Source organism: Orcinus orca, chromosome 2, assembly GCF_937001465.1.
Source record: "Orcinus orca chromosome 2, mOrcOrc1.1, whole genome shotgun sequence".
Classification (NCBI taxonomy): domain Eukaryota; kingdom Metazoa; phylum Chordata; class Mammalia; order Artiodactyla; family Delphinidae; genus Orcinus; species Orcinus orca.
In genome coordinates, this window is record NC_064560.1 from 90,272,108 (window position 1) to 90,299,896 (window position 27,789).

Below are 27,789 nucleotides of genomic sequence, written 5' to 3' on the forward strand. Positions count from 1 at the left end.
ATATTTGTCTTTCTTTGGTGGAGCTTAAACAATTCCCAGGGCCTTCCAAGGAAAGGAGTGACTGGAGAAGCCCACTCCAGTGGCTGTGTGACCCCAGCAGTAACTGCAAACGAAGGGGAGGTGACTCTCCCTCCCCCGGGAAAGTTGATCTCCCTCCGCTGCTCCCCTAAGGCCTGGTTTCCTGGCTCTACACTGATTTCCTGCCCTAGGGCAGAAGGCCTCATGGGATTTTTTCCCAGGCACACTTGCAGTGACCTTGAGAAAGGTGGCTTGACCTGGACACCCCCTCCCCTGGGGACTGAGAGAGTGGGAAAGAACTTAACTTCCCCCGTCCCAGATCCAAGGGAAAGGTGGGCCCTGGCGCTGGTGCTTGAGCCGAGAGCTTGCTAGCTCTGGGTGAGAGCTGCCTCGCCTGGCTTTGCCCCTCCTGGCAAATTGCTGTAGTCCTAGACTGAGCAGGCTCTCTCTCTCCACCAGGGAAGAAGAAGGCAGGGCAACTATTGGGTGCTGTGGCCCAGACGTGCCCCGAGCGCTTCTGGTCTGACCACTGGCAAGGGTGGACTGAGGAGCCCTGCTGTGGATCTGTTCCCCCGGGTTGGCCCGGGGACGCCCGAGTAGGAGGACCACTGAGACAGACGGTCATCCTGGGCCGTGCAGGAAGAAGCTGGGCAAATGGGCCTGCTGAGAGGCAGGGAGCAGCCCTGGACAGGGACTGCTTAGAATATGCCTGTCTGCTTATCTAGGAGGAGAAAAGCCTGCTCCCTGCTTCTCAGCAGGAAATGACAACGCAGGGCTGCTATGGAGAAGGACGGGCCTGTACCGAGTGACCCATGGGTGAGAAATCCGAACCTGTGGGTGGAAGTCCCAGGGAGGCATCATATCCAGGTGACGTCAGTACATGTTTCCTGGAGGCTGCAGGGAGGGGGCACGTGGAGATGCTGTGTCAAGCACCAGGTGCAGCCAGGAGGGATCACCTTTAAGGTGCCTGCCAGCCCTGGAAGGCCAGGGAGCAGCCCTCTATCAGCTCAGGACAGGAGTGGATAACCCTGGGCATCTCTCTGGAGGGTCAGGCAGCCTGGCGTCCCTTGCTGACTCCCCTGGGTCATTTCAGGCCTGAGACCTGAGGACTCTTCCTCAGCCTGTCTCCCTACCATCTGCGCTGGAACTTGCAGCCAGGTCTGCCTTTTAACAACACAATGAGACGGTAGCTCTTTATCAGCTCTTTCTATCTCATTTGAAATAAGGATTTAGGGCCCAAATTTTGAGTAAGAAGAGAAGAGAGGGGAATCTAAGAACTCTAATAGGGCAAAACTACCTCCAGGGAGTTGGCGGGGGCAGGCAGGGCCACAGAGGTGCCTCCAAAGACTAACTCTTGGACTTTGCCAACCTCAGCATTTCTATATGGGTCCATCCTGGGTTTGTGGATATCCATTCTCTCCTTCCACATCTGCTCCCAGGACCCTGAAGAGCAAAGTCTAGAGCCGTGATATTCCATATGGTAATTTACGTGTGTCTCTTTACACTTATATTGATTAAAACTAAATAAAATTTGGGACTCTCTGGCAGTCCAGTGGTTAAGACTCTGTGCTTCCACTGGTTTGACCCCTGGTTGGGGAACTGAGATCCCACGTGCTGTGCGGTGTGGCCAAAAAAAGAAACCAACTAAAGAAAATGTAAAACTTAGTTCCTCAGCCTCACCTCGGCGGCCACATGTGGCTAGTGGCTCTTCTCTTAGTTGGGTTTCCATCGTCGCAGGAAGTTCTGTTGGTTCTGGTGGACAGCGCTGGTCTAGAGGATGGAGAGTTGGAGGGGTCCCTGGTCTGTGACCCTTACAGTGGGGCCAAGTGGTGAATGCCAGGCCGGATGGGCAGGCTCTGACCGTGGTGGCAGGGGCAGGTACGAGTGCAAGCAGACGGGGACGTCCTGGGAGCCGTCCACGGACACATGGAGGTGAAAGGCCCGTGGGGGGCTGAGGAGGCGAAGTCGTAGGTAGCTGGCCTCAGTAAGACGGTCAGGCGGGGCCGTGGTGGGCGCTGGGAGAGGGGCTCTGATGGAATGGCAAGGCCGAGAGGTTGCCAACGGTGTTATGGCTGGTACCGTGGGGAGCTGGGGGCTGAGGTGCGGCGGTAGGGTTGGAACGAGACACCGCCCCCAGCCTTGCCGACAGCAGCGGGGCTTATTGCATTTGTCTTCTCCAGTCCAGCCAAGGCTCCTGTCCGGAGGGGCCCCCTGGTTCTGCAGCTCCGTTCACCGCAGCGCTCCCCTAGATCCCCCCAGCATTGGTAAAGGCAGAAAGATCAGGGTGGGCGCTGGTGCTGCGATGCTTCCTGGCCTGCCTCCTGCCCTCCCCCTACCCCGGCCTCGGTCCGATTCCTCGCCCAGTTGGTTCACGCCCTCCTTCCCTTTCCAGGTGAAAGAGCTTGTCCTGGACAACTGTCGGTCAAATGAAGGCAAAATCGAAGGCCTCACAGATGAATTTGAAGAACTGGAGTTCTTGAGTACAATCAACGTAGGCCTCACCTCAGTCGCAAACTTACCAAAGTTAAACAAACTTAAGAAGGTAAATAGAGCGGAGGAGCGTGTGTGCTGGGGAGGCCGGGCTGGGGAGGAGGGAAGGGTCATTGTTCCACATTGAGGGAGCGTCACTGAAGGGGGGAGGCCAGGTGCGAGCCCCAGCACGCCTGCCAGGTCCTTCCTTAGCCAACTCCCTTCCTGGCCTGTCTGCGGGGAGCCGGCCGCCTGAGCCCAGAGCCTTCATTTTAAAAGCCGTTTCTGCTTTTTCTCTCCCTGCCTCTTTAGCTTGAACTAAGCGATAACAGAATCTCAGGGGGCCTGGAAGTATTGGCAGAAAAGTGTCCGAACCTCACGCATCTAAATTTAAGTGGCAACAAAATTAAAGACCTCAGCACAATAGAGCCACTGGTGAGTCACTGGGGTCCTCCCCTCTCCACTGGGGTGGGAGGGATTGATATCAGGGAATACTACTTTTGCGTTTGTATAACATGCTTTTTTGTTTTTACTCTAATTGTGTGCCATGAGATAGAGTCGGGGCTCCTACTTCTGGTCCATCCGTAGAGAAACTGGGGCCTAGAGAAGTTAAAGAGCTTGACCAGGGTCGCACAGTTAGAATGGGCATCAGGGTGAAGGATGCTGTAGGACCCAGGTCTCAATTTCTGGTCTAGTGCTTTTCTTCTTATAGTTTCTGCTCAGCTTTGGAAACCGGAGCTGTCATTTCTTTAGGCTTAGAGCATGGCTTGTGCCCTTCACTGGGGAGAGAGGAGCCATCCGGGAGTTAAGCTGACCCTGGAGGTGGTCACCTGCTTTCTCCTTGGGTCACTGGCCAGAGGCTAGCACCTCTGAACCGTGGGAGGTGGGTTGGTCCTGACACAGGCCCCCTGGGATGACAGAGAGCCGTGTGGCACGGGAGCCCCATGCAGGCCTTCCCCTGTGGGGCGTAGAGAAGAGGGACCCTGGTCACCAGTCCTGGGTGTGATGGTGACCAGGGACTCAGAGATCTGGGCCGCATTTCCTCCTCCACTGGTCCACATAGAGCTGAGCACACCCCAAACCTCACGATTCACTAGCCAGAAAGGGGCAGGTCATGGTTCATGGTTAGAATAACAGTTTCTACATTACCCAGATCTGAATGACTCTATTCCCTTGACTTCAAGGAAATCAACTGTAAGATGTATCACTGATTCATGATAGCTTTTTTGAAATGTAGAAATAACTACCGCATTAAATTAACACTTATTGTAAATACATACGTAAGAATTACTTCCTAAGCCATGCACCTTAGAATCAGGGAAACGCCATGGGGATATGTGGCCAAGTGTGCCACGTCTCCCTTTTCTGGGTCTATAGAGCGGCAGTTGGGGCATCTCTCAGTTTGTGTTCTTGTCCAAAACGCGTTCCTTGCCCTTCGTGGATGCTTGAAGGGCAGGTTGATGGGCCAGCGTGGCAGAACGGGAAGCTGGCATTTCTCCTCCTAACTCAGACTTTACCTGCTCATCTGTGGCCTGGGGTCAACTACTAGACTGTGCTTCCCATTGAACTTTCTTTCAGGTCTTCCACCAATTTCCTTGGGGAAAGCAAAGCTATTTTGATCTACCTGGAAGCCTTGATTTCATAATTTCATTATAAAAGGAAAATATCTTTGAAGTTCTGTATATGTGTGTTTTAGTTGTGATTTGGGTACCATTATAGATCAGTCTCTCCCTCTCTCCCTCTCTCCCTCTCTCCCTCTCTCCCTCTCTCCCTCTCTCCCTCTCTCCCTCTCTCCCTCTCTCCCTCTCTCCCTCTCTCCCTCTCTCCCTCTCTCCCTCTCTCCCTCCCTCCTCCCCCCACTTGCCCAGACCACACATGGTTTTGTACCTTCTTCCCTGATTATCAGTGTGATTAATGTGTTTCACTCATTTCTGAGGGTGGGGGAACTGCCTTTGGTTGGGGGGTGCTGGCCTCACCCACCCAGTCCGCAGCTCGGACTCCTTCCCTGCCCTTGACCCTCTGCTGAGAATGACCGGGGTCTCAGTCACGAAATCTCAAGAGAGCAGCCTCATTCCTGACATTGACCCTGAGGGACAGTAGCCTTAATCACCAGTTATGCCTGGCCTCACTGGAACAGGGACTTGGCCTGGGGTGGGGTTCCTGCGCCTTAAAGACGTGTGAGGTAGGAAGTCAGGAGGCAGTTGTTTCTTGCTAGATGTATGACCGTTTTGCTTCCTGGGCCTCAGATTCCAGCCACCAAGTGGGTATAATATGGGCCTAGAACCCATCGATACATAAAGCTTTGATAAAGCAAATTGTGTTAAGTACTATGGACAAAATCTGGATGCTTCACTGGTTTTTCTCTTGTCCTTTTTGACAGGCAAAGGGTAAGAGCCCAGGTCTGAAGTTGGGCTGCCTGATCAAATCCCAATTCTCTGCCCTCTACTTCCTTGTCTGTAAAATGAACGAATAATTATTTCTGCCTTATCGGGGTCATGAGGATAAATTGAGTTAATCCATAAAGTGCTATGTTAATTGCCATTATTATTATTATTATTCATAGAAGGAGGTAGTTTGTTAGTTCCTGTGGCCTTTTCAGTTCCTCTCTGGCTCCTCAGTCACAGGGGCAGGCAGCAAAGCGTGCTATGTTAACTTCCATTATTATTACTCTTCATAGAAGGAGGTAGTTTGTTGTTCCTGTGGCCTTTTCAGTTCCTCTCTGGCTCCTCAGTCACAGGGGCAGGCGGCAAAGCTCCTGGCTGATCCCAAGAGAGCCCCGGCTTAATTTCAGGTGCGTCACTGTTACGGCAGGAGCTGTAATTGCAGAATAAAAGTGTTGGCGTCGGATGAGGCTTCGAAGATCCTCAAGTCCAGCTTCCCATCTTCCACGTGAATGAACATGAGGCCCCCCCGACCAGGGCTGAGACGGCCGGGCAGGGCCAAACCAGAGTGTGCTCATCACCTGTGAGCCTGGAACTCTGCACGCCGTCTCACCTCACCCCCATCTGTCTCCCCACCCCGCCTCCCACGCCGCTCACTGTCAACTTTGTTGTTTGCTTGCAGAAAAAGTTAGAAAACCTCAAGAGCTTAGACCTTTTCAATTGCGAGGTGACCAACCTGAACGACTACCGAGAAAACGTGTTCAAGCTCCTTCCTCAGCTCACGTATCTCGATGGCTACGATCGGGACGACAAGGAGGCCCCTGACTCGGACGCCGAGGGCTACGTGGAGGGCCTGGAGGATGACGAGGAGGATGAGGATGGTGAGTGGCGCCAGGGAGAGGCCAGGCCAGGCTTTATGGGGGGGGCGGGCTGGGTGTCAGGGGGCCCCCACCGGCCCCCGAGGGCTATCGACCTCTTTCTAGAACTGTGGAGGGGAGTGGGCTGTCTGCTCTGTTTACTGTTGTCCCTGGTCTGTCTCATTGATGGACGCCCCTAAAATAACAGGGCCTGAGCCCCAGAGAAACATCCTGAGGTTCTCCAACTGCATAATAACTCCTTAAAAACCATCTGAGTCTTCCTTCAATTTCTTTCCCTTTTCCAAAGTCCCCCTGAAAATGAGATCCTACACTGTCTCTCTATAGTGTGGTGCTAGACTCAGATACTCTTCCAGGGAGGAGATGAGCGGATGGAGGAAGGTGGGGTGTGGCCTGAGGGTCCCCTCTCTCCATCTAGGGTCCGGTAGTGGAGATGAGGTCACAGCTGGAGAGGTCGTGGGGCCCCCAGCTGACTGCCGCCCACGGGACCACATGGCAGGACCTGGGGGATGAGGACTCAGGAGCTCCAGGGGCCCAGGAAGCAGAGGAGGCTTCAGGCAGCACGATGGGCTCCCTGGTGGTGTAGTGAGCAGTCAGGGACCACAGGAAGGAAAGAAGGAAGAGGAAGGAGAGCCTCGCATTTCCTTTACCACACTGCCAGCCCAGTGCGGCTTCCCTGCAGGTCTTTGTGGCCAGAGTAAAGTTGAGGGTTGAGACCTTGCCTGAATAATTCAGATGTAAGAGTGCTTTTCCCTTGTTAGGTGGGAGTATTTCACAAGGGATTCAGACACCCTGTTTGTCTTAGTTTGTTCCATCTTGTGATGGGACAGAAAGGTCCCAGGACTGGAGCCCTGAGACCAGGCTTCTAGGCCCAGATCTGCCGCTAACTCCAGGTGTGACCTTGAACAACTCACTTCTCCCCCTCTGGGACTCAGTTTCCTCACCTTTAGGGCAGCGCGTTTGGCTAGATGCTCTTTGTGAATGAATTGACTTCTCAGCTGTCCCAGGCCTGTAACTTGGTTCTCTGATCCGGCATTTTCTCTCCCATCTCAGCCTCCACGAGAGATCTTCTGTTTTCGTAATACTTGGGAGGAGGGCGTACCTTTGGGATCATTTTAGGATGCTTATCTTTTGGGTTACTTTAGGATGCGTTCAGTCACGTTAGAGCATCCAGGCTGTGGGCCTGGATGGGCGTGGGAGAGTCGTGGGCCCCACACCTCTGGTGCCAGGCCCTGGGCCTGTGCTGTGGGAGGGAAGGGCCAGCTCACCACCAGTTTGTTCTTGTCCCCATTCCCACTGCACAGAGGAAGAGTACGATGAAGATGCTCAGGTAGTGGAAGATGAGGAGGACGAGGAGGAGGAGGAGGAAGGTGAAGAGGAGGATGTGAGTGGAGAGGAAGAGGTGAGAGGTTGGGCTGGGCAGGGAACCGTCTCTCAGAGCCCCCCTCACTTACCCTGCTGCCTCTGAGTCAGTCCCATTAACTGCCTCAGTGATCCGCCTCGGCAGCCGGGAGCCCTGGCTGGGAATTGAACCCACTTCAGGGCCTGTTACTGGGTTGGTCTGGGAGAGGCAAGCCTTGCAGCTGGCCCTGGAAAAGAAAGAGGGAGGGGATTCATCTGCTGGGGCAAGCCTGGCACTTGTTTCCACATGAAAATTAGTTCCTGTAGAATCCACATCCCCTTTTTCTGCCTCTTTGCATTAGTATGTTAATTCAGATATTCAGTGAGCACTTACAGTGTGCTAGGGAAAATCAAAGACTGCCTTGAACTGGTGGGTAATAGGATAAGACACTGCTGGATTCCACATCAGAGGGTGACAAGGGTCCCCTGTACACAGTGGATAGTGCCATTATCCAAACACTGTCTGGCATCATTTTTTAACAAGGTCTGGGATGTGTCTGTGACGGGGTGGATCCCAGCTTCTACCACTTGCTAGCTGGGTGTCCCTGGACAAGTTCCTTGACCTTCTGAACTTATTTCCTCATCTGTACAATAGGTGTCATTTTACAGCGGGGTTGTAAATAGGGATCAACTCACTGGCTTAAGAGGATAAAATAATTTGTAAGTAAAATGTCTAAGGACAAGGGAGTGTTTGCCCACTTACTGCTTTAGGCTTTCACACCCTTCTCCAAGGTCCTGGCTCTGTGTGCTGGGTTTTGTGTTTGGATGTTCTGAGTCTTTCAATAGCAGAGTCATTTTCCCTGGCTTTTCAGATTTCTAAACCAACTCTTGCTAATTGCAAAACTTAGACCGAGAGAGCTTTAAAATGATGACAGCATGGACAAGGTACCTGCCTTCTCCCCCCGTTCCCTGTCTCTCTCCATCAAGGGCACAGATACCTGTCTGCCACACAGACCTGCTCAGGCGGGATCTCCCAGCCAGCCCCGCACAAGCTGGGGAGAGGCAGGTCGGGGTTAGTGAGAAAACTGGTGAGATAGGCTTGGTTCCTGTCAAGTTGTGCTGCTGGGTGTCTCTTCTACCCAGGTGTAGGCTGCTAGGCTCACCTCTGAAGAATATTGTGTATTTTAAAAATGGAGACCTAGCAAAATAGGCCCCCCTAGGACAGGGCAATAAGTCATGTTGGCTAATGGATTTTTCGTCTTGCTCTTCCTGTCAGGAGCCGCCAACATGTAGAGGTTGTTTTTGGTTTGGGGTTGGTTTTTTGCTGTGGTTGTTTTTAGTAATCTCATTGACTATCTGCAAATTTCCAGCTTCCAGTAAAGGAGAGCGCACACACACACACACACACACACACACACACACAGTCACACACACAGTCACACACACACACACACACAGTCACACACACACACACACACACACACACACACAGTCTTAGCAAACAGACTGATTAAGGAACTATTTGGTGACATTATGAAAGGATATTTCCCTTGACAAAAAGAAGTCTATTGCCAAGTTCTCATTAAACAGTGGGCTGCCTGGTACTTTAGGAACAGTGTTCATGCAGAGATTCAACTAGCCTGGATCTACCGGAGCAGCGTGAAGCGTGGTCCTGTGTTGAGGGTGAATTCACATCCCTTGCTGAATCTCACGGAGGTGGGAGTGATGTCCTGGGCAGGGGGTGAGAATTGTATTTTTCCTCCCTCCAAGTGACCCAAGTTTGCAAGACGGTGAAGGGGCTGCACTCACCCACAGACTGGGGTCTGGACTGGGGTCTTCTCTTGAAGCCAAAACTAGAGTGAGGACAGATGAAAGCTCGGCCTACTTCACACGATGGAGAGTCGGCTGGGAAACTTGTTCCCCTAGGAGGGCACACTGCGGAGCTGCCTGAGTTATAGGGACTTCAGGTCAGGAATTCTTAACGGGGGATAGAATCCACCCCCCTCTGCTGACATTGTTTGCAGCTATTGTGTGTAATGTGGGTATTTTCTAGGGAAGGGGTTCAAAACTTTCTACAGATTCTTAAAGGGGGGTCCTTGATACAAAAGAACCTCTGCTTTAGGTTCACCGGTGCGAAGCAGGTCTGTGGGAGCTCTGAGGGGCTGAGGGCGGCCCCTACCTTTCTGAGCTCGGTGTCAGGGAAAGTGGCATCCTCCACGTGTCCCATGGTCGGGGCGTTCCTAATGTCCGGTGTCCATCTTCTCTCCTAGGAGGATGAGGAAGGTTATAACGATGGGGAAGTAGACGATGAGGAAGATGAAGAGGAGCTTGGTGGTACGGCAGCGTTTTTACTCTCCGCGGGTAGCAGGCTGGCCCCCTCAGTTGACAGTAGATGGCCTGGGTCCTGAGGACCTGGCCTTGGTTTGCCAGGGTTGGCAAAGCGTCCTAGACGTACGGTCCCCTGCTTTCCCAGCGGGGGGGGTTGAGTAGGAGGCAGGATCCGTGTTTAATCTGAATGCCTTTTCCTTACTTTTCCAGAAGAAGAAAGGGGTCAGAAGCGAAAACGAGAACCTGAAGATGAGGGAGAAGACGATGACTAAGTGGAATAACCTATTTTGAAAAATTCCTATTGTGATTTGACTGTTTTTACCCGTACCCCCCCAAATCCCGCTCCCCGAAACTTATTTTTTTCTGATTGTAACGTTGCTGTGGGAACGAGAGGGGAAAAGTGTACTGGGGGTTGTGGGGGGAGGGAGGGGGGAGGGGGTGGAATAAAATACTATTTTTACTGCCACTCTTTATTTTTTTCCCCTACTTTTTCTTTGTGTCTGTTTTGTCCCTGATAAATTTGCGATAGCTGAGTACACACACAAGTGAGCGTTTGTTCCTTACCCTCAAAGAGGACGGTTTGGAGATCTCTGACGTTTCCTGGTATTTCCCGAGTCTCTTGAGTTGGTTGGAAGGCCATGGCTGGCCTCAGTTTGGTTTCCCAAAGCCCAGGAGGGGCTGAGCACCAGCCGCATCTTACCTCTTGTTCTGGTTCCCGTGATTTCCGCCTTTCTTGGGCCTGCTAGAGGCAGCCAGCGCCCTGGTTTGTAAATAGCAACCGAAAGGCGTATTTTGGCACTAGTTGGGGGATCTTCCCCATCTCCCGTCCCCTTTCCCTCTTCACAGGTGGTGGTGGGCTCCGCTGTCCGAAAAAGACTCTGGTGTCACTCTTGTGATGAGCCAGAGAGCTGAGAGCAGCAGGCTTCTGAGTTAGGAGTAAAATGGATTTGGTAATTCTAATTAAAAGAGAAGAAGCAAACCCTCAAACTTCAACCTCTTTCAAAGATTAAAAACAAAACTGTCCTATCTTGTTCTGTAAAATATTAGAACGCTTTGTTTTACAAAATGACAAGAGAATTCTTCTACGTGTCCTTCTGTGCTTAGACCATTTTTACTAACCTAAGCACAGGAGACGCTGCTGCATGTCGGCTGGGTTTTTTTTCATACACCCGAGCACGGAAAAACTAACGCAAAATTGTATTTTCTTACCTAGTGGAAATCTGAAATGACTGCAAATTCCTAGCGAATGTACAGGTTTGCTTTCCTGTCCCTCTTCTGGATTGCTTTTGAAGTGACGTGTGATCCCTTAGCCCGTGTTTCATCTGTATAAAAGAACATCTGCACCGGTTTTCCTCCCCCTCAGAAGAGCCAAACTTTGAGTTTTATGTCTGTTTGTCATTGATAAATTTCAATAAATCTTTTTATACAATTTTTTTGGGGGTGGCTTCTTTGAGTCCAACAGGTCATTGATCTAGGATGAATTCCAGATAACCTGCTAGCTGACGGGGGTGCAGGGGCGAGCTTCACATTGGTTACCTGATAAAATCGTCTTTCTTACAGGATATATAACCTGATACACTAAGTCTGGGTACTTCGGGTCTCAACTTGAGACTCGGTGGTGTGCTATCTTCATTAAAAACTTCATTTGGGCAGGGAAGTGGGGGTGGTGATGTAAAGAGAGAAAGATATAAAAAGAGTTATTAAAAAACACTCACCAGGAAGGCCAGCCTTGGGACCTTACTTTGAATATCTTTCATTGTTTTGTTGTTCAGACTGTAAAAAGAATACAGGAAAACCTGAGGAATGTACACAACAAATTTGTTGCTGTTTTCACTTAACGTTAATTATAATTTCTCTGCCTCTAAAGAGTCTTTACAAGCGTGTATCTGAAATGGCTATGTAGTAGTCCATTAACTATTCTGATTTGCTTGATTCTAACCAAACGGTAAGATGTTTGGGTTATTTCCAACCTACCACTAGACATTCTGTTATACTTTGCAGAGTCACTACACCAAAAGGTGACATGTATAAGGCTCATGTGCAAGGTTCCATGTTTTCCAGAAGGGTTCTACCAATATATTGTGGTAATTTATACACATATATTCATTCTCAGCCGTATGGCCTTGAACCCGACAGCAAGCCCTAGATCCTGTGTAATTCCAGCAGAATGAGGTGTTCTCAGGAGAGACTGACCCACCCCACCCCCTGGGTGGTACACTGACACCTACTGCCCTCTTCTTTGGAGCAGACAGACATCCTCTGGCTCCAGGTGTAGGCTTGGGAGTGGCCTTGAGGCCAGGTCCTATGCTAGGCATCAGGACTATGAGGACGAACTGGTCAGGCATGCTCTGACCCTCCCAGAGCTGGTGAAGGAACATGGCAGTGGAGTGAAATCCAGAGGCACTCAAGCCTGGACTCAGGTTTTCTGGCCCTGACTCCATGGGGACTTTAAGGATTGGTTAACTTCATGTAGATATGGAAGTAAATGCTATAAAATGTAAGGTAAAGTGGATGATGATGGATGGGTTCATGCTGATGGGACCAAGGGAGGAAAACCCTATCTATGTCAGTCATATCAAGCAGTTACATCAGCACCTGAGATACGGTCTTGTGCCCATTTTACTGATGAGGAAAACCTAGGTCCAGTGACTTGGAGGTAAGAAGAGGGGGAGGCAGGGTTAAACCTGTTTGGGCTATTTCCATTTCATCGAACTTAGTCACGAATGGCAAGGAGGAAGGGGACGCTCATCCAGAGGGGGAGAGGCAGTAAGAGCTGACCTTTATCGAGTTCTTGTTGTGTGCCGGGTCCCATGCTTTACGTGCAGCATCTCATTCATTTGAGATGAATCCTCACAACCACCTTAGGTGGGTGCCATTGCCCTTGTTACACAGGTGGCTCAGAATGTGATTGGCCCAAGGTCCTGCAGCCAGAAAAGAGAAGCATCAGTAATAAACTAGGGGTGTGTGGTTCCAGCACCAGCCCTCTTGCCTTCCACTAGAGTGCCTCCCGTCGACTCCTCCCCCAGCTGCAACCACCTGTGTGGGCCAGCTGTGTTGAAGCAGTTCCTCACCCCCTGCCCAGCACAGCCCCGGTGACAGGTTTCCCCACCGGGTCTAGTGAATGCCATAGGATGGACCCCTGAAACGGAAGGGCCCTTAGAAACCACCTAGTCATCAACCAGCCCTCTCATTCGATGAAAGAGGAAACCAAAACCCAGGGAGCGTAGGTGACGTGCCCAAGGTCACCCTGCAAGGCAGTGCCAGAGCCCAGCTGGAGCCCAGGACTCCCATTCCTGGGCTTCTGAAGCACCACATCTCTCGCAGCTGCACCGTGTGGTTGCGGGGAAGCCAGCTGTCATGAGATGCAGAAGGTACACAGTGCAGTGTCTTCCAGAACACAACCGAGCCTTGGGGGGACAGGATGTAGTGAATGCGTGGCACATCTCTCTGTTTCATGTGGCTTTGGAGCGCAGCCTATGTTTTTAAATACTCACAGTGGGTAGTATCTGGGATTGATCATCCCTGAAAAGGGTGTGCATTTCTTGGTAATGTGATGATTCTTGATCATGAGTTCCTACTCTGTGTCATGTGCTATATCCATCGCCTCCCTCATCCTCATACAGATTTCATAGATGTAACCAAGGCTCAGAGAGATGAGACAACTAGCCTCAAACCTATGTCTTTCTGATGCAAGAGACCTTGTTCTCATCCACTGTGTTGAAAGAGCCAGGCAGATGAGGGAAGAGGGGATGAGCAATTCAGTTTGTCTCATTTGCTGACTTCAAAAGGCTGTTTTTATCCTGATTCAGAAACTCATTGTTCTTGGTTGGAAGGATTCCCAGTGGATCCCTAATAAAGCGGCTTTGGATAATGGCTGACCTGAGTCCCTGGACAAGCCCTTGGACAGGCCCCTGTGGCCTGCTGGACCCAGGGGTGAGCGGGGCCAAGGAGAGGGCTAGAGATGGTGGGACAGATGAGGGCAGGTCTGAGGCTGAATCGGCCTGAGGCCCTCGAGATAGCCACGAATATGCCAGCAAGGGGAGAGACTGGAGAAAGATTCAAACCTGATGGGGCATCTGTATAGACTGCTAACTGTCTCTGACTTTAGGAGCTGATGAAGGAGACATCAGTGTAGTTGCCGGCCAAGCATCAGTTGCTCTTGGTCTGGCAACAACACTACAAGGGACCGCTGGAAGGACTCACATGGATGTGGGCCACTCCCATTCCTGAAGCTCAGATGGGGCTTCCCCACTGCTCTGGTTCTTGGGGTGAGCAGGTGACACTGTCCTGGCCAGTCAGCATATTCCAAACTTTGACCATAGTGACTGGTACAAGGAGGAGCCTGGAACCCAAACTGGTTAAATGAGGCTTGGTCCCTGGGATTTGGAAAATGAGAAACCTCCTACTGGGGGTATGGACGGGGCTGGGAGGATGGAGGTACATCCCTTGGAGAGAACCTCTAGATGTTTCCATTTCAGCCTGAGACAGTCCTGACTAACACAGTGAAGTGAGTATTGTTTGCTGGGCATTGTACATTATTTTGCTCGTTTCTCATAATGTCCTATCTGGTAGTCATTATTACCCCCATTTTGAAGATTGAGCACATATATAAGTACTTGGTAAATATTAGCTGCTTAGTGACAGGCACACAATAAATACTTTATAAAAATCAGCCTAGTGTTGCCCAAATTTCCCTGATAAGAATCCCTAGGGCTTGTCAGACTGCCAGGTCTCAGCCCTGGGAATTCTGGTTCAGTGGCTCTGAGGCGGTGCCCAGGAATCTGTGTTTTAACAAGTGCCCAGAAGATTCTCATCATCGAGGACATTTGGGAAATGTATTCAACTCAGTCCCCACCACAGCCTACTGAGGAAGGTATTACAGCCATTTTTATTTAAAGTTGAGGAAAGTGAGGCTCGAGAGAGGTTTATAACCTGCCCAAGCTGACACAGGTGGTGAGTGACAGAGCTGGGGTTTGAACCTGGGTCTACGTGACGTTCACACTCCTTGGGGAAAAGGGATGATAATGACTGCCTGTGTATCTCACAGATTGTGAGATGATGCAAAAGATGGAAAGAACATCGCAAAGCGGAAAGTGAAAACCACGACGGAGAGAGAGAAATGGCTGTTTATGAAAAAGAAGCCCAAGCAACTCAAATATTTTCTCTAACCAGGGAAAAACAGAAGTCCTAAAAGCCACTTGGTAATTAAGATAATCTACGTGGAAGGTTTTCTTTCCTCCCTTTCAAATTTACATGTAATAAGATTCACTCTTTGTATCAAGCACCACAGTCATGCTAGATCTTAGTTTGTAGAATATCTTAGTTGTAAAAAGAAATGGATTTGCACTCTGGGGGGTGTCGTAAGTCTTGCTGATGGCCTTTTGAAGGTGTTACAAGTTTTGGCCAAGGTTCAGAAGACCTAGACTCTCATCTTCGCTCTGAGACTAACAGCTGGGTAATTGCAGACAGGTCACCTTTACATCCTGTGAGAAGAGTGATGCAGACTGCATGACTCTGACAGCCTCAGTCAATAGTTTGTTACATTCTTTCCCTCCCTGCCCTGAGGCTCTAGTTAGGGCTTTGTTGAATGTGAAGTTTTGGAAAGGCATTCCCTGGTAAAAACTTTGAGGTGACAGAAGGGTTAATGTGCAAGAAACAGCCTTCCTGCTGAGGCAGGAGGTCTCTGATGACTTTCTAAGGTCCCAACAAGTAGACAGCCCAGTCTGTACCCACCCACAATTGCCTGGGTCATCCAGCTGGGCCAATAAGGAAGCAGAGAGAAAACTAATCCGAACGGAGTGCTCACTGGGTGCCCAGAGCTCGACACGGGTGCTCTCATTTCATTCTTGTTGTAGAATCTCCTTTGAGGTATTTATTATTCTCCCCACTTTCCAGATGAATACGCTGAGGTTCAGAGACATTACATCATCTGCTAAACATCATACCGCCCAGGAAAGCATGAGCTGGTATCAGAACCCATAGCTTCCTGGCCCGAAATACGGAAGTGTTTCCTCAATTCTCAGGTCCTGTGAAGCCTACAATGAAGTGCAGGGAGATTCATCTCCTCCAGATCTTGGTGGACTAATTTCATACCTTTTCTCAAGAATCTAGCTGTCAGGCCTAGCACACTCCTCCCACTCATCTCTGCAGTTCTCCAGACTTCTACATCTGACAAAATCAGCCTCGCCATGGTCCCTGGGAACAGATGTCTTACGACAAAAATGATCTGAACCTCAGGAACAAGGAGGATGGATCGCTACCTCTGGAGAGAGGGACCCTAGATGTTTTGAAGTATCAACAGCAGCTCCTTCTAATGCTTGAAAAATGGAAGAGACAGCAAGGCTGGTGGTACCATCCTGGGCTAGAGCTGGGAGGCCTGTGTGACTGGGGATGAGCCACCTCTCTGGAGTGTGTACCTCCCAGAAGTGTCAGGAGATACAGAGATGATAGAACTGGTCCAGTGGAGAGGGAGGCATCAATGATGTATGTAGAAGAGACAGAATCTGGGAGAAAATCAGAGGCCTGGGATCCTGTAACAGAAGCTTAGCCTTTGGTAGAGGAAAGGACACTTCTTCCTTTGCGACAGGAAAGAAGGGAGAGAAAGGTTATGGGTACAGGTGGGTGGGTAGCTTTGGTGGAGGGAAGAAGGTAGAGTTCCATCGGCTTTTGAAGGACATACGAGCCAAGGTCACCAGTGGGGTATGGAGTCAGAGAGGGGCAGAAAGGGAGTAGTGGTTTGAAGAGAGACAAGAAGGTATGAGACGTTGTTCTGGAGGCTAGGTAAACCACCAACCCTGGGAAGCCTGGTGGGGGGGGTGGGTGAACGCCTATTTACCTGCAACAGATGACTCCGACTTTAAAGGAGGACCTGTCAGCATGGCTCAGCTGCTAGAGTGCAGGCATCAAGGTGGCAGACAGTTGTGTTTAACTAGCTGGACGATTGTAATGCACACAGCGTGAGGCAAAGAAGACGGGGTGTTTAGAAAGTTGTAAGAGTGGACCGTGTGTCCTAAATTGGCTAAAGAGGGAAGTGAGTCATGACTGAGAGTGAGTGAGAAAGCAGGAGACGGTCGGTAGATTGGAGAATGGCTGGAGCTGAAGGATTGTTGGGATGGGAGCACCAAGGTAGGTGAGTGGCAAGAAGAAGAGGCCGTGGTCAGAGAGTGGAGGTGTCCAAGGTGGTGCACTTATTGGTGAGAAGGTCAAAGAAATGACCATGTAGGTAGGATGGAGAAGCATGTCTTCATTGGAGGTGTGGAAGTGAGGAGTCTGCAGAACTGACAGCCCAAGGTATTGGATGGCTCTTTTTTGTTTTTTTAACTGTTAGCTTTTTGTTTTGTTTTTTCTGCCACACCACGAGGCATGCGGGATCTTAATTCCCTGACCAGCGATCACACCTGTGCCCCCTGCAGTGGAAGCACAGAGTCCTAACCACTGGACCACCAGGGAAGTCCCCTGGATGGCTCATCCATGAGGTTATTGAAGTTGCCAAGAATGACAACAGGAACAATAATAGGAAAAAAGATAATAAACCAACTGCTGGAGCCCTCACTAATGAGGAGGCAGATGACAGCAACAAAGAGGTAGACGTGACTCCAAAAGAGGCAGGAGGAGAAACGGAAGCAGTGATGGGGAACGAGAATAATTCTCCAGTTCCATGAGGAGGGGGCCAGCCTCCCCTGTGGTCTCCTCATGAGAAGACTGCAGGGGAAGTGGCGTCATTAGGTTTCAGTTAGGATAAGAGACGAGGTCCATCAGCTGCTTACTGATGGACCATACATGCTTCCAGAAAGATTGAGGAGGTGAAGAGTGTGGGAAACAGCCCTTGCTCTCCCTAACACAACTTCCACGTACTTTCAGGTTGGTGGGGGGGCAGGGCTAAGGCAGGAGAGAAGGCTGGGTCTTTTCCATTCTGGTGCTTGTGGGAGTCCACAGAGGAGCTGGCTGTCTTGTGTTGTTTGTCATCTCAGATTCTTTGGAGCTCGCTGGCTTCTCCTCTCAGGGTCTGCCAACTCCCCGTGACCCCACACCCCTGACATCTCTGTTCTAGCCGGATAGAGGTGGTGATCTCTGCCTGTGGACTTAGCCCCACCCACCCTGGCAAGACGCTGGCTGATTGAGCGTCCAGATATGCATCCATTGGCCAAATGTCTAAGCCAGATGTTCCCTCTTACTTGCACACTTTTGGCCAGTGTTCCAACTTTATCAGTGGGATTCAGATGGCAGGGAGGAAAGCAGGAAACACCACCATGGCCTGCCCCTCTGGGTCCTAGCCCCTCACAGAGTATACAACAGGCATATTGGAGAACTGCAGCAAAGGCTCCTTTGTCACTCAGATATAATGGCAGCTCTGGGGCCTCAGCCGTTCAGTAGATTCTGCTGCTCTCTGCACACCCCACGTTGCCCTCCCCAGGCAAAAATAAGCTGCCTGAGCTGCTTAGTCATGGGCAGTAGGGAACCTCACTTATTGGTCAGGTTCTGGCCTGGACACCAACCCCTGCTTCATTCGTCTGGCTGTGGGGGCTCCAGCTGTAATTTATAAGCCCTAAGGACTGTGTAGAAAGAGCTGCCTGGGCACAGAGAGTCCCATACAGGATTCACTGAAAGAGGAACACACCAAGACACACCATAATCAAAATGAGAAAAATTAAAGACAAAGAGAGAAGACTAAAAACAGCAAGGGAAAAGCAACAAATAACATACAAGGGAACTCCCATAAGGCTATCAGCTGATTTTTCAGCAGAAACTCTGCAGGCCAAAAGAGGATGCCATGATATATTTAAAATAATGAAAGAAAAAAGGCTACAACCAAGAATACTCTACCCAGCAAGGCTCTCAGTCAGATTTGATGGAGAAATCATAAGCTTTATAGACAAGCAGAAACTAAAAGAATTCAGCACTACCAAGCCAGGTTTCCAACAAATGTTGAAGGAACTTCTCTAGGCAAAAAAGAAAAGGCCACATTAGAAACAAGATGATTACAAAATGGAAAAGCTTACCAGTAAAGACAAACATACAGTAAAGGTAGGAAATCATTCAAAACAAAGCTAGCAGGGAGATTAAAAGACAAAAGTAGCAAAATCATTTGTATCCACAATAAGCAGTTAAGGGATACACAAAAAAGTGAGTTGTAAAATATGATATCAAAAACAGTAATCAGGGCTTCCCTGGTGGTGCAGTGGTTGAGAGTCCGCATGCCAATGCAGGGGACACGGATTCGTGCCCCGGTCCGGGAAGATCCCACATGCCGCGGAGCAGCTGGGCCTGTGAGCCATGGCCGCTGAGCCTGCGCATCCGGAGCCTGTGCTCCACAACAGGAGAGGCCACAACAGTAAGAGGCCCACGTACCGCAAAAAAAAAAAAAAAAAAAAAAAACAACAACAACAACAAAAAAAAAACAGTAATCATGAGGGGGAAGGTAGTACAAAAGCAGGGTATTTAAAATGTATTTGAAATTAAAAGGTCAGCAACTTAAAACAATCATGTATATATAGAGACTACTACACAGAAACCTCATGGTAACTGCAAACCAAAAACCTATAATAGATAGACACACAGAAAAGAAAAAGGAAGCCACACTAAAGAAGCTCATCAAATCATACAAGAGGAGAACAAAAGAAAAAGGAAAAAAAAAAAAAAGGCCTACAAAAACAAATCAAAAACAATTAACAAAATGGCAATAAGAACATATATATTGATAATTACCTTAAATTTAGTCCATAAATGGACTAAATCTCCAACCAAAAGACACAGACTGGTTAAATGGATACAAAACAAAGACTCATATATATGCTGCCTACAAGAGACTCACTTCAGATCTAGAGATACACACGGGCTGAAAGTGAGGGGATGGAAAAAGGTATTTTACAAAAATGGAAATCAAAAGAAAGCCAGAGTAGCAATACTTGTATCAGACAAAATAGACTTTAAAATAAAGACTGTTACAAGAGACAAAGGACACTACATAATGATCACAGGATCAATCCAAAAAGAAGATATAACAATTGTAAATATATATGCTCCCAACATAGGAGCACCTCAATATATAAGGCAAATATTAACAGACATAAGAGGAGAAACGCACTAATAGTAGGGGTCTTTAAAACCCCACTTACATCAAGGGACAGCTCAATGGACAGATCATCCACACAGAAAATCAATAAGGAAACATAGGCCTTAAATGACACATTAGACCAAATGGACTTAATTGATTTTTATAGAGCATTCTATCTGAAAGCAGCAGAATACACATTCTTTTCAAGTGCATGTGAAACATTCTCCAAGATAAAGAACATGCTGGGTCACAAAACAAGGCTTGGTAAATTTAAGAAAACTGAAATCATATCAAGCATCTTTTCCAACCACAACACTATGAGGCCAGAAATCAACTGCAAGAAAAAACTGCAGAAAGCACAAATACGTGGAGGCTAAACAATATGCTACTAAACAACCAATGCATCACTGAAGAAATCAGAAAGGAAATCAAGAAAATATCTAAAGACAAATGAAAATGAAAACATGATGATCTAAAACCTATGGGACACAGCAAAAGCAGTTCTAAGAGAAAAGTTTACCTCAGGAAAAAAAGAAAAATCTCAAATAAACAACCTAACCCTACACCCTAAGCAACTAGAGAAAGAACAAACAAAGCCCAAAGTTAGTAGAAGGAAAGAAATCATAAAGATCAGACCAGAAATAAATGAAATAGACACTAAAAAAAAAATAAAAAAGATAAATGAAATAAGGTAGTTCTTTGAAAAGATAAACAAAATTGATAAACCTAGCCAAACTCACCAAGAAAAAAAAGGGAGAGGACCCAAATCAAAAAAATCAGAAATGAAAAAGGAGAAGTTACAACCAACACCACAGAAATACAAAGATCATACGAGACTACTATGAACAACTATATGCCAATAAAATGGACAACCTAGAAGAAATGGACAAATTTTTAGAAAGGTACAATCTTCTAAGACTGAACCAGGAAGAAATAGAAAATATGAACAGACCAATTACCATACTAAAATTGAATCAGAAATTTTAAAATTCCAAACAAACAAAGGTCCAGGACCAGATGGCTTTACAGGTAAATTCTAATGAATATTTAGAGAAGAGTTAGTGCCTTAATAGAGTTAATATCCTTCTGAAACTATTCCAAAAATTGCAGAGGAAAGAACATTTCTGAACTCATTCTATCAGGCCACCATTACCCTGATACCAAAACCAGACAACAGTATCACACACAAAAAAGAAAATTACAGGCCAGTATCACTGATGAACATAGATGCAAAAGTTCTCAACCAAATACTAGCAAACCAAATCCAACAATATATTTAAAGGATCATACACCATAATCAAGTGGGATTTATCCCAGGGATGCAAGGAGTTTTCAATATCCACAAATCGAACAATGTGATACTCCACATTAACAAACTGAAGAATAAAAAACATATGATCCTCTCAATAAAAATAGAAAAAGCTTTTGATAAAATTCAACATCCATTTATGATAAAAATTCTTCAAAAAGTGGGCAGAGAGGGACTTCCCTGGTGACACAGTGGTTAAGAATCTGCCTGCCAATGCAGGGGACACAGGTTTGATCCTTGGTCCAGTAAGATCCCACATGCCACGGAGCAACAAACCCCATGCGACACAACTACTGAAGCCCATGCACCCTAGAGCCCGTGAGCCACAACTACTGTGCCTGCATGCTGCAACTACTGAAGCCCATGCACCTAGAACCTGTGCTCCGCAACAAGAGAAGCCACTGCAATCAGAAGCCCATGCACTGCAACGAAGAGTAGCCCCTGCTCGCTGCAACTAGAGAAAGTCCACATGCAGCAACGAAGACTAAATGCAACCAAAAAAAAAGTGGGCATAGAGAGAACATACCTCAACATAATAAAGGCCATATATGATAAACCCACAGCTAACATCATACTTAGCAGTGAAAAGCTGAAAGCATTCCCTCTAATATCAGGAACAAGACAAGGATGCTCACTCTCACCACTTTTATTCAACATAGTTTTGTAAGTCCTAGACACAGCAATCAGAGAAGAAAAAGAAATAGAAGGAATCCAAATTGGTAAAGAAGAAGTAAAACTGCCACTGTTGGCAGATGACATGATCCTATACATAGAAACTCCTAGAGATGCTGCCAGAAAACTACTAGAGCTCATCAATGAATTCTGTAAAATTACGATACAAAATAAATATACAGAAATCTGTTGCATTTCTATACACCAACAATGAAATATCAAAAAGAGAAATTAAGGAAACAATCCCATTTACCATCACATCAAAAAGAATAAAATACCTAGGAATAAACCTACCTAAGGAGGCAAAAGACCTGTACTCTGAAAACTATAAGATGCTGATGAAAGAAACTGAAGATGACACAAACAGATGGAAAGATATACCATGTTCTTGGATTGGAAGAAACAATCTTGTTAAAATGACCATATGCAAGGCAATCTACAGATTTAATGCAATCCCTATCAAATCACCAATGGCATTTTTCACAGAACTAGAACAAAAAAGTGTTTTAATTTGCGTGGAAACTAAAAGACCCCAAATAGCCAAAAGAATCATGAGAAAGAAGAATGGAGTTGGAGGAATCACATTCCCTGACTTAAGTCTATACTACAAAGCTATAGTAATCAAAATACAAAAACAGACACATAGATCAAGGGAACAGGGTAGAAAGTCCAGAAATAAACTCATGCACTGGACTTCTGTGGTGGTGCAGTGGTTAAGAATCTGCCAGCCAATGCAGGGGACACGAGCCCTGGTCTGGGAAGATCCCATGTGCCACAGAGCAACTAAGCCTGTGTGCCACAACTACTGAGCCTGTGCTCTAGAGCCCGTGAGCCACAACTACTGAGCCCACATGCTGCAACCAAGCCAGACACAAAAGAGTACATACTGTATGACTCCACTTACATAAAATGTAATAATAAGCAAAACTAATCTATAGTTAAAGAAGTCAAATACTGATTTGCCTCTGGGAGCATGAGACTGGGGATTGATTGGAAAGGGCATGAGGGAACTATCAGGGTGATGGAATCATTCTATATCTTGATTAGAGTGTGGGTTACACATGCATACACATTTGTCAAAATGCATCAAACACAAGATTGGTGCATGTCACTGGGTGTAAATTTTAACTAAAAAAAATTGGAACTGTAAATAAATATTGAATTTTAACTAAGGATATGCCTGCTGAAGTATTTAGGAGTGAAAGGCACTGATTTCTGAAACTTATTTTTAAACACCTAAAAAGATAAGATGGATTGATGGACATGTGATCAAGTAAATAAGCAAAATGTTAATTATGGAATCTAAATGGCAAATATGTGAGTGGTTAATGTACAATTTTTTCATGTTGTCTGTATGTATGAAAAATTTCAGGATGAAATAATGAAGTAGAAGATAACATGCGACTCAGCCTCTCAGGCTCCTAACATCCCCTCCCGCTCTTACAGTAGGTTCCAATAATATTTAATTGCATCTTGCAGCGTTCTGACTTAAAACTCATCTGTAAGCTACCAGGTCCCTTGATTCAGCCAAGTCCCTCTGCGCTCCTTCCTCTCTGAGATAAAGCACCAGGCAGAAGTGGACGGGGGATTGGACTGGAAGGACCCCTGAAAGCGGTGGCCTCACCTAGAAAAGAGGTCGGGACCTGAACTATCACAAACGCCCCGGGACCCTTACGGCAGAATCGAGGGAGACAGTTAGGAAGTGGTACCTGCTGCCTCAAGTGTTGTGGTCTCTAAGCTAAACCTGGTCACCTCTTTTGAGCAAAGAGCCCTGGGATATGAAGAAAAGGAGACAACAGTCATACACCCAGCCGTGTGGATGAAAGGCTCTTGGTGCTGCAGCCAATAGTCACTTCTGTGCCTCTGAGGTGGGAGAGCTAACGTCAGGACACTGATCCACAAGAGACCTCCCAGCTCGACATAATATCAAATGGCGAAAATCTCCCAGAGATCTCCATCTCAACAACAGCACCCAGCTTCACTCAACAACCAGTAAGCTACAGTGCTGGACATCCTGTGCCAAACAACTAGCAAGATAGGAACACAACCCCACCCATTAGCAGAGAGGCTGCCTAAAATCATAATAAGTCCACAGACACCCCAAAACACACCACCAGACGTGGACCTGCCCACCAGAAAGACAACATCCAGCCTCATCCACCAGAACACAGGCACTAGTCCCCTCCACCAGGAAGCCTACACAACCCACTGAACCAACTTTAGCCACTGGGGACAGACACCAAAAACAACGGGAATTACCAACCCGCAGCCTGCAAAAAGGAGACCCCAAACACAGTAAGATAAGCAAAATGAGAAGATAGAAAAACACACAGCAGAAGAAGGAGCAAGGTAAAACCCACCAGACCTAACAAATGAAGAAGAAATAGGCAGTCTACCTGAAAAAGAATTCAGAATAATGATAGTAAAGATGATCCAAAATCTTGGAAATAGAATAGACAAAATGCAAAAAACATTTAACAAGGACCTAGAAGAACTAAAGATGAAACAAACAACAATGAACAACACAATAAATGAAATGAAAAATACTCTAGATGGGATCAATAGCAGAATAACTGAGGCAGAAGAACGGATAAGTGACCTGGAAGATAAAATAGTGGAAATAACTACTGCAGAGCAGAATAAAGAAAAAAGAATGAAAAGAACTGAGGACAGTCTCAGAGACCTCTGGGACAACATTAAACGCACCAACATTCGAATTATAGGGGTTCCAGAAGAAGAGAAAAAGAAAGGGACTGAGAAAATATTTGAAGAGATTATAGTTGAAAACTTCCCTAATATAGGAAAGGAAATAGTTAATCAAGTCCAGGAAACACAGAGAGTCCCATTCAGGATAAATCCAAGGAGAAATACGCCAAGACACATATTTATCAAAAATTAAATACAAAGAAAACATATTAAAAGCAGCAAGGGAAAAACAACAAATAACACAAAAGGGAATCCCCATAAGGTTAACAGCTGATCGTTCAGCAGAAACTCTGCAAGCCAGAAGGGACTGGCAGGACATATTTAAAGTGATGAAAGGGAAAAACCTACACCCAAGATTACTCTACCGAGCAAGGATCTCATTCAGATTTGATGGAGATATTAAAACCTTTACAGACAAGCAAAAGCTGAGAGTTCAGCACCACCAAACCACCTCTACAACAACTGCTAAAGGAACTTCTCTAGGCAGGAAACACAAGACAAGGAAAAGACCTACAATAACAAACCCAAAACAATTAAGAAAATGAGAATAGGAACATACATATTGATAATTACCTTAAATGTAAATGGACTAAATGCCCCCACCAAAAGACACAGATTGGCTGAATGGATACAAAAACAAGACCCATATATTTGCTGTCTACAAGAGACCCACTTCAGACCTAGAGACACATACAGACTGAAAGTAAGGGGATGGAAAAAGATATTCCATGCAAATGGAAACCAAAAGAAAGCTGGAATAGCAATTCTCATATCAGACAAAATAGACTTTAAAATAAAGACTATTACAAGAGACAAAGAAGGACACTACATAATGATCAAGGGATCAATCCAAGAAGAAGATATAACAATTGTAAATATTTATGCACCCAACATAGGAGCAGCTCAATACATAAGGCAAATACTAACAGCCATAAAAAGGGAAATCGACTGTAACACATTCATAGTAGGGGACTTTAACACCACACTTTCACCAATGGACAGATCATCCAAAATGAAAATAAATAAGGAAACACAAGCTTTAAATGATACATTAAACAAGATGGACTTAATTGATATTTATAGGACATTCCATCCAAAAACAACAGAATACACATTTTTCTCAAGTGCTCATGGAACATTCTCCAGGATAGATCATATCTTGGGTCACAAATCAAGCCTTGGTAAATTTAAGAAAATTGAAATCACATCAAGTATCTTTTCCGACCATAACGCTATGAGACTAGATATCAATTACAGGAAAAGATCTGTAAAACATACAAACACATGGAGGCTAAAGAATACACTACTTAATAACAAAGTGATCACTGAAGAAATCAAAGAGGAAATAAAAAAAATACTTAGAAACAAATGACAATGGAGACACTATCACCCAAAATCTATGGGATGCAGCAAAAGCAGTTCTAAGAGGGAAGTTTATAGCAAGACAATCCTACCTTAAGAAATAGGAACATCTTGAATAAACAACCTAATCTTGCACCTAAAGCAATTAGAAAAAGAAGAACCAAAAAACCCCAAAGTTAGCAGAAGGAAAGAAATCATAAAAATCAGATCAGAAATAAATGAAAAAGAAATGAAGGAAAAGATAGCAAAGATCAATAAAACTAAAAGCTGGTTCTTTGAGAAGATAAACAAAATTGATAAACCATTAGCCAGACTCATCAAGAAAAAAAGGAAGAAGACTCAAATCAATAGAATTAGAAATGAAAAAGGAGAAGTAACAACTGACACTGCAGAAATACAAAAGATCATGAGAGATTATTTAAAAGCAACTCTATGCCAATAAAATGGACAACCTGGAAGAAATGGACAAATTCTTAGAAATGCACAACCTGCCAAGACTGAATCAGGAAGAAATAGAAAATATGAACAGACCAATCACAAGCACTGAAATTGAAACTGTGATTTAAAATCTTCCAACAAACAAAAGCCCAGGACCAGATGGCTTCACAGGTGAATTCTATCAAACATTTAGAGAAGAGCTAACACCTATCCTTCTCAAATTCTTCCAAAATATAGCAGAGGGAGGAACACTCCCAAACTCATTCTACGAGGCCACCATCACCCTGATACCAAAACCAGACAAGGATGTCACAAAGAAAGAAAACTACAGGCCAATATCACTGATGAACATAGATGCAAAAATCCTCAACAAAATACTAGAAAACAGAATCCAACAGCACATGAAACGGATCATACACCAGGATCAAGTGGGGTTTATTCCAGGAATGCAAGGAGTCTTCAATATACACAAATCAATCAACGTGATACACCATATTAACAAACTGAAGGAGAAAAACCATATGATCATCTGAATAGATGCAGAGAAAGCTTTCGACAAAATTCAACACTCAATTATGATAAAAACCCTGCAGAAAGTAGGCATAGAGGGAACTTTCCCCAACATAATAAAGGCCATATATGACAAACCCACAGCCAACATCGTCCTCAATGGTGAAAAACTGAAACCATTTCCACTAAGATCAGGAACAAGACAAGGTTGCCCACTCTCACCACTCTTATTCAACATAGTTTTGGAAGTTTTAGCCACGGCAATCAGAGAAGAAAAGAAAATAAAAGGAATCCAAATGGGAAAAGAAGAAGTAAAGCTGTCACTGTTTGCAGATGACATGATACTATACATAGAGAATCCTAAAGATGCTACCAGAAAACTGCTAGAGCTAATCAATGAATTTGGTAAAGTAGCAGGATACAAAATTAATGCACAGAAATCTCTGGCATTCCTATACACTAAGGATGAAAAATCTGAAAGTGAAATCAAGAAAACACTCCCATTTACCATTGCAACCAAAAGAATAAAATATCTAGGAATAAACCTACCTAAGGAGACAAAAGACCTGTATGCAGAAAATTATAAGACACTGATGAAAGAAATTAAAGATGATACAAACAGATGCAGAGATATACCATGTTCCTGGATTGGAAGAATCAACATTGTGAAAATGACTCTACTACCCAAAGCAATCTACAGATTCAGTGCAATCCCTATCAAACTACCACTGGCATTTTTCACAGAACTAGAACAAAAAATTTCACAATTTGTATGGAAACACAAAAGACCCTGAATAGCCAAAGCAATCTTGAGAACGAAAAACGGAGCTGGAGGAATCAGGCTGCCAAACTTCAGACTATACTACAAAGCTACACTAATCAAGACAGTATGGTACTGGCACAAAAACAGATAGCTCAATGGAACAGGATAGAAAGCTGAGAGATAAACCCACGCACATATGGTCACCTTATCTTTGATAAAGGAGGCAGGAATGTACAGTGGAGAAAGGACAGCCTCTTCAATAAGTGGTGCTGGGAAAACTGGACAGGTACATGTAAAAGTATGAAATTAGATCACTCCCTAACACCATACACAAAAATAAGCTCAAAATGGATTGAAGACCTAAATGTAAGGTCAGAAACTATCAAACTCGTAGAGGAAAACATAGGCAGGACACTCTATGACATAAATCACAGCAAAATCCCTTTTGACCCACCTCCTAGAGAAATGGAAATAAAAACTAAAATAAACAAATGGGATCTATGAAACTTCAAAGCTTTTGCACAGCAAAGGAAACCATAAACAAGACCAAAAGACAACCCTCA

The 27,789-nt window shown here is 46.1% G+C and overlaps 1 protein-coding gene and 1 long non-coding RNA gene across 6 annotated transcripts in view; one reads left to right on the forward strand and one right to left on the reverse strand.

The window, feature by feature from the left end:
* Positions 1–10,843, forward strand: part of ANP32A (acidic nuclear phosphoprotein 32 family member A) — a 39,925-nt gene extending 29,082 nt beyond the window's left edge. The window contains exons 2-7 of one of the 5 annotated variants that reach the window (XM_049706964.1): positions 2,411–2,560; positions 2,800–2,922; positions 5,551–5,749; positions 7,048–7,145; positions 9,355–9,418; positions 9,623–10,843. In XM_049706964.1, coding sequence (XP_049562921.1) covers positions 2,411–2,560; positions 2,800–2,922; positions 5,551–5,749; positions 7,048–7,145; positions 9,355–9,418; positions 9,623–9,684 — 696 coding nt within the window. In that variant the 3' untranslated portion in view covers positions 9,685–10,843. Of the gene's footprint in view, positions 1–2,410; positions 2,561–2,799; positions 2,923–5,550; positions 5,750–6,161; positions 6,272–7,047; positions 7,146–9,354; positions 9,419–9,622 lie in introns of those variants that run through there. The other 4 variants (XM_049706965.1, XR_007476061.1, XM_049706966.1 and 1 more) reach the window with 4 other exon arrangements.
* LOC117203822 (uncharacterized) overlaps positions 10,729–27,789 on the reverse strand; it is a 65,448-nt gene continuing 48,387 nt past the window's right edge. Inside the window, exons 5-6 of the long non-coding RNA XR_004486729.2 lie at positions 12,191–12,333; positions 10,729–11,185 (exon numbers count right to left, since the gene is read on the reverse strand). This is a non-coding gene — a long non-coding RNA (uncharacterized LOC117203822). The remainder of the gene's footprint in view (positions 11,186–12,190; positions 12,334–27,789) is intronic.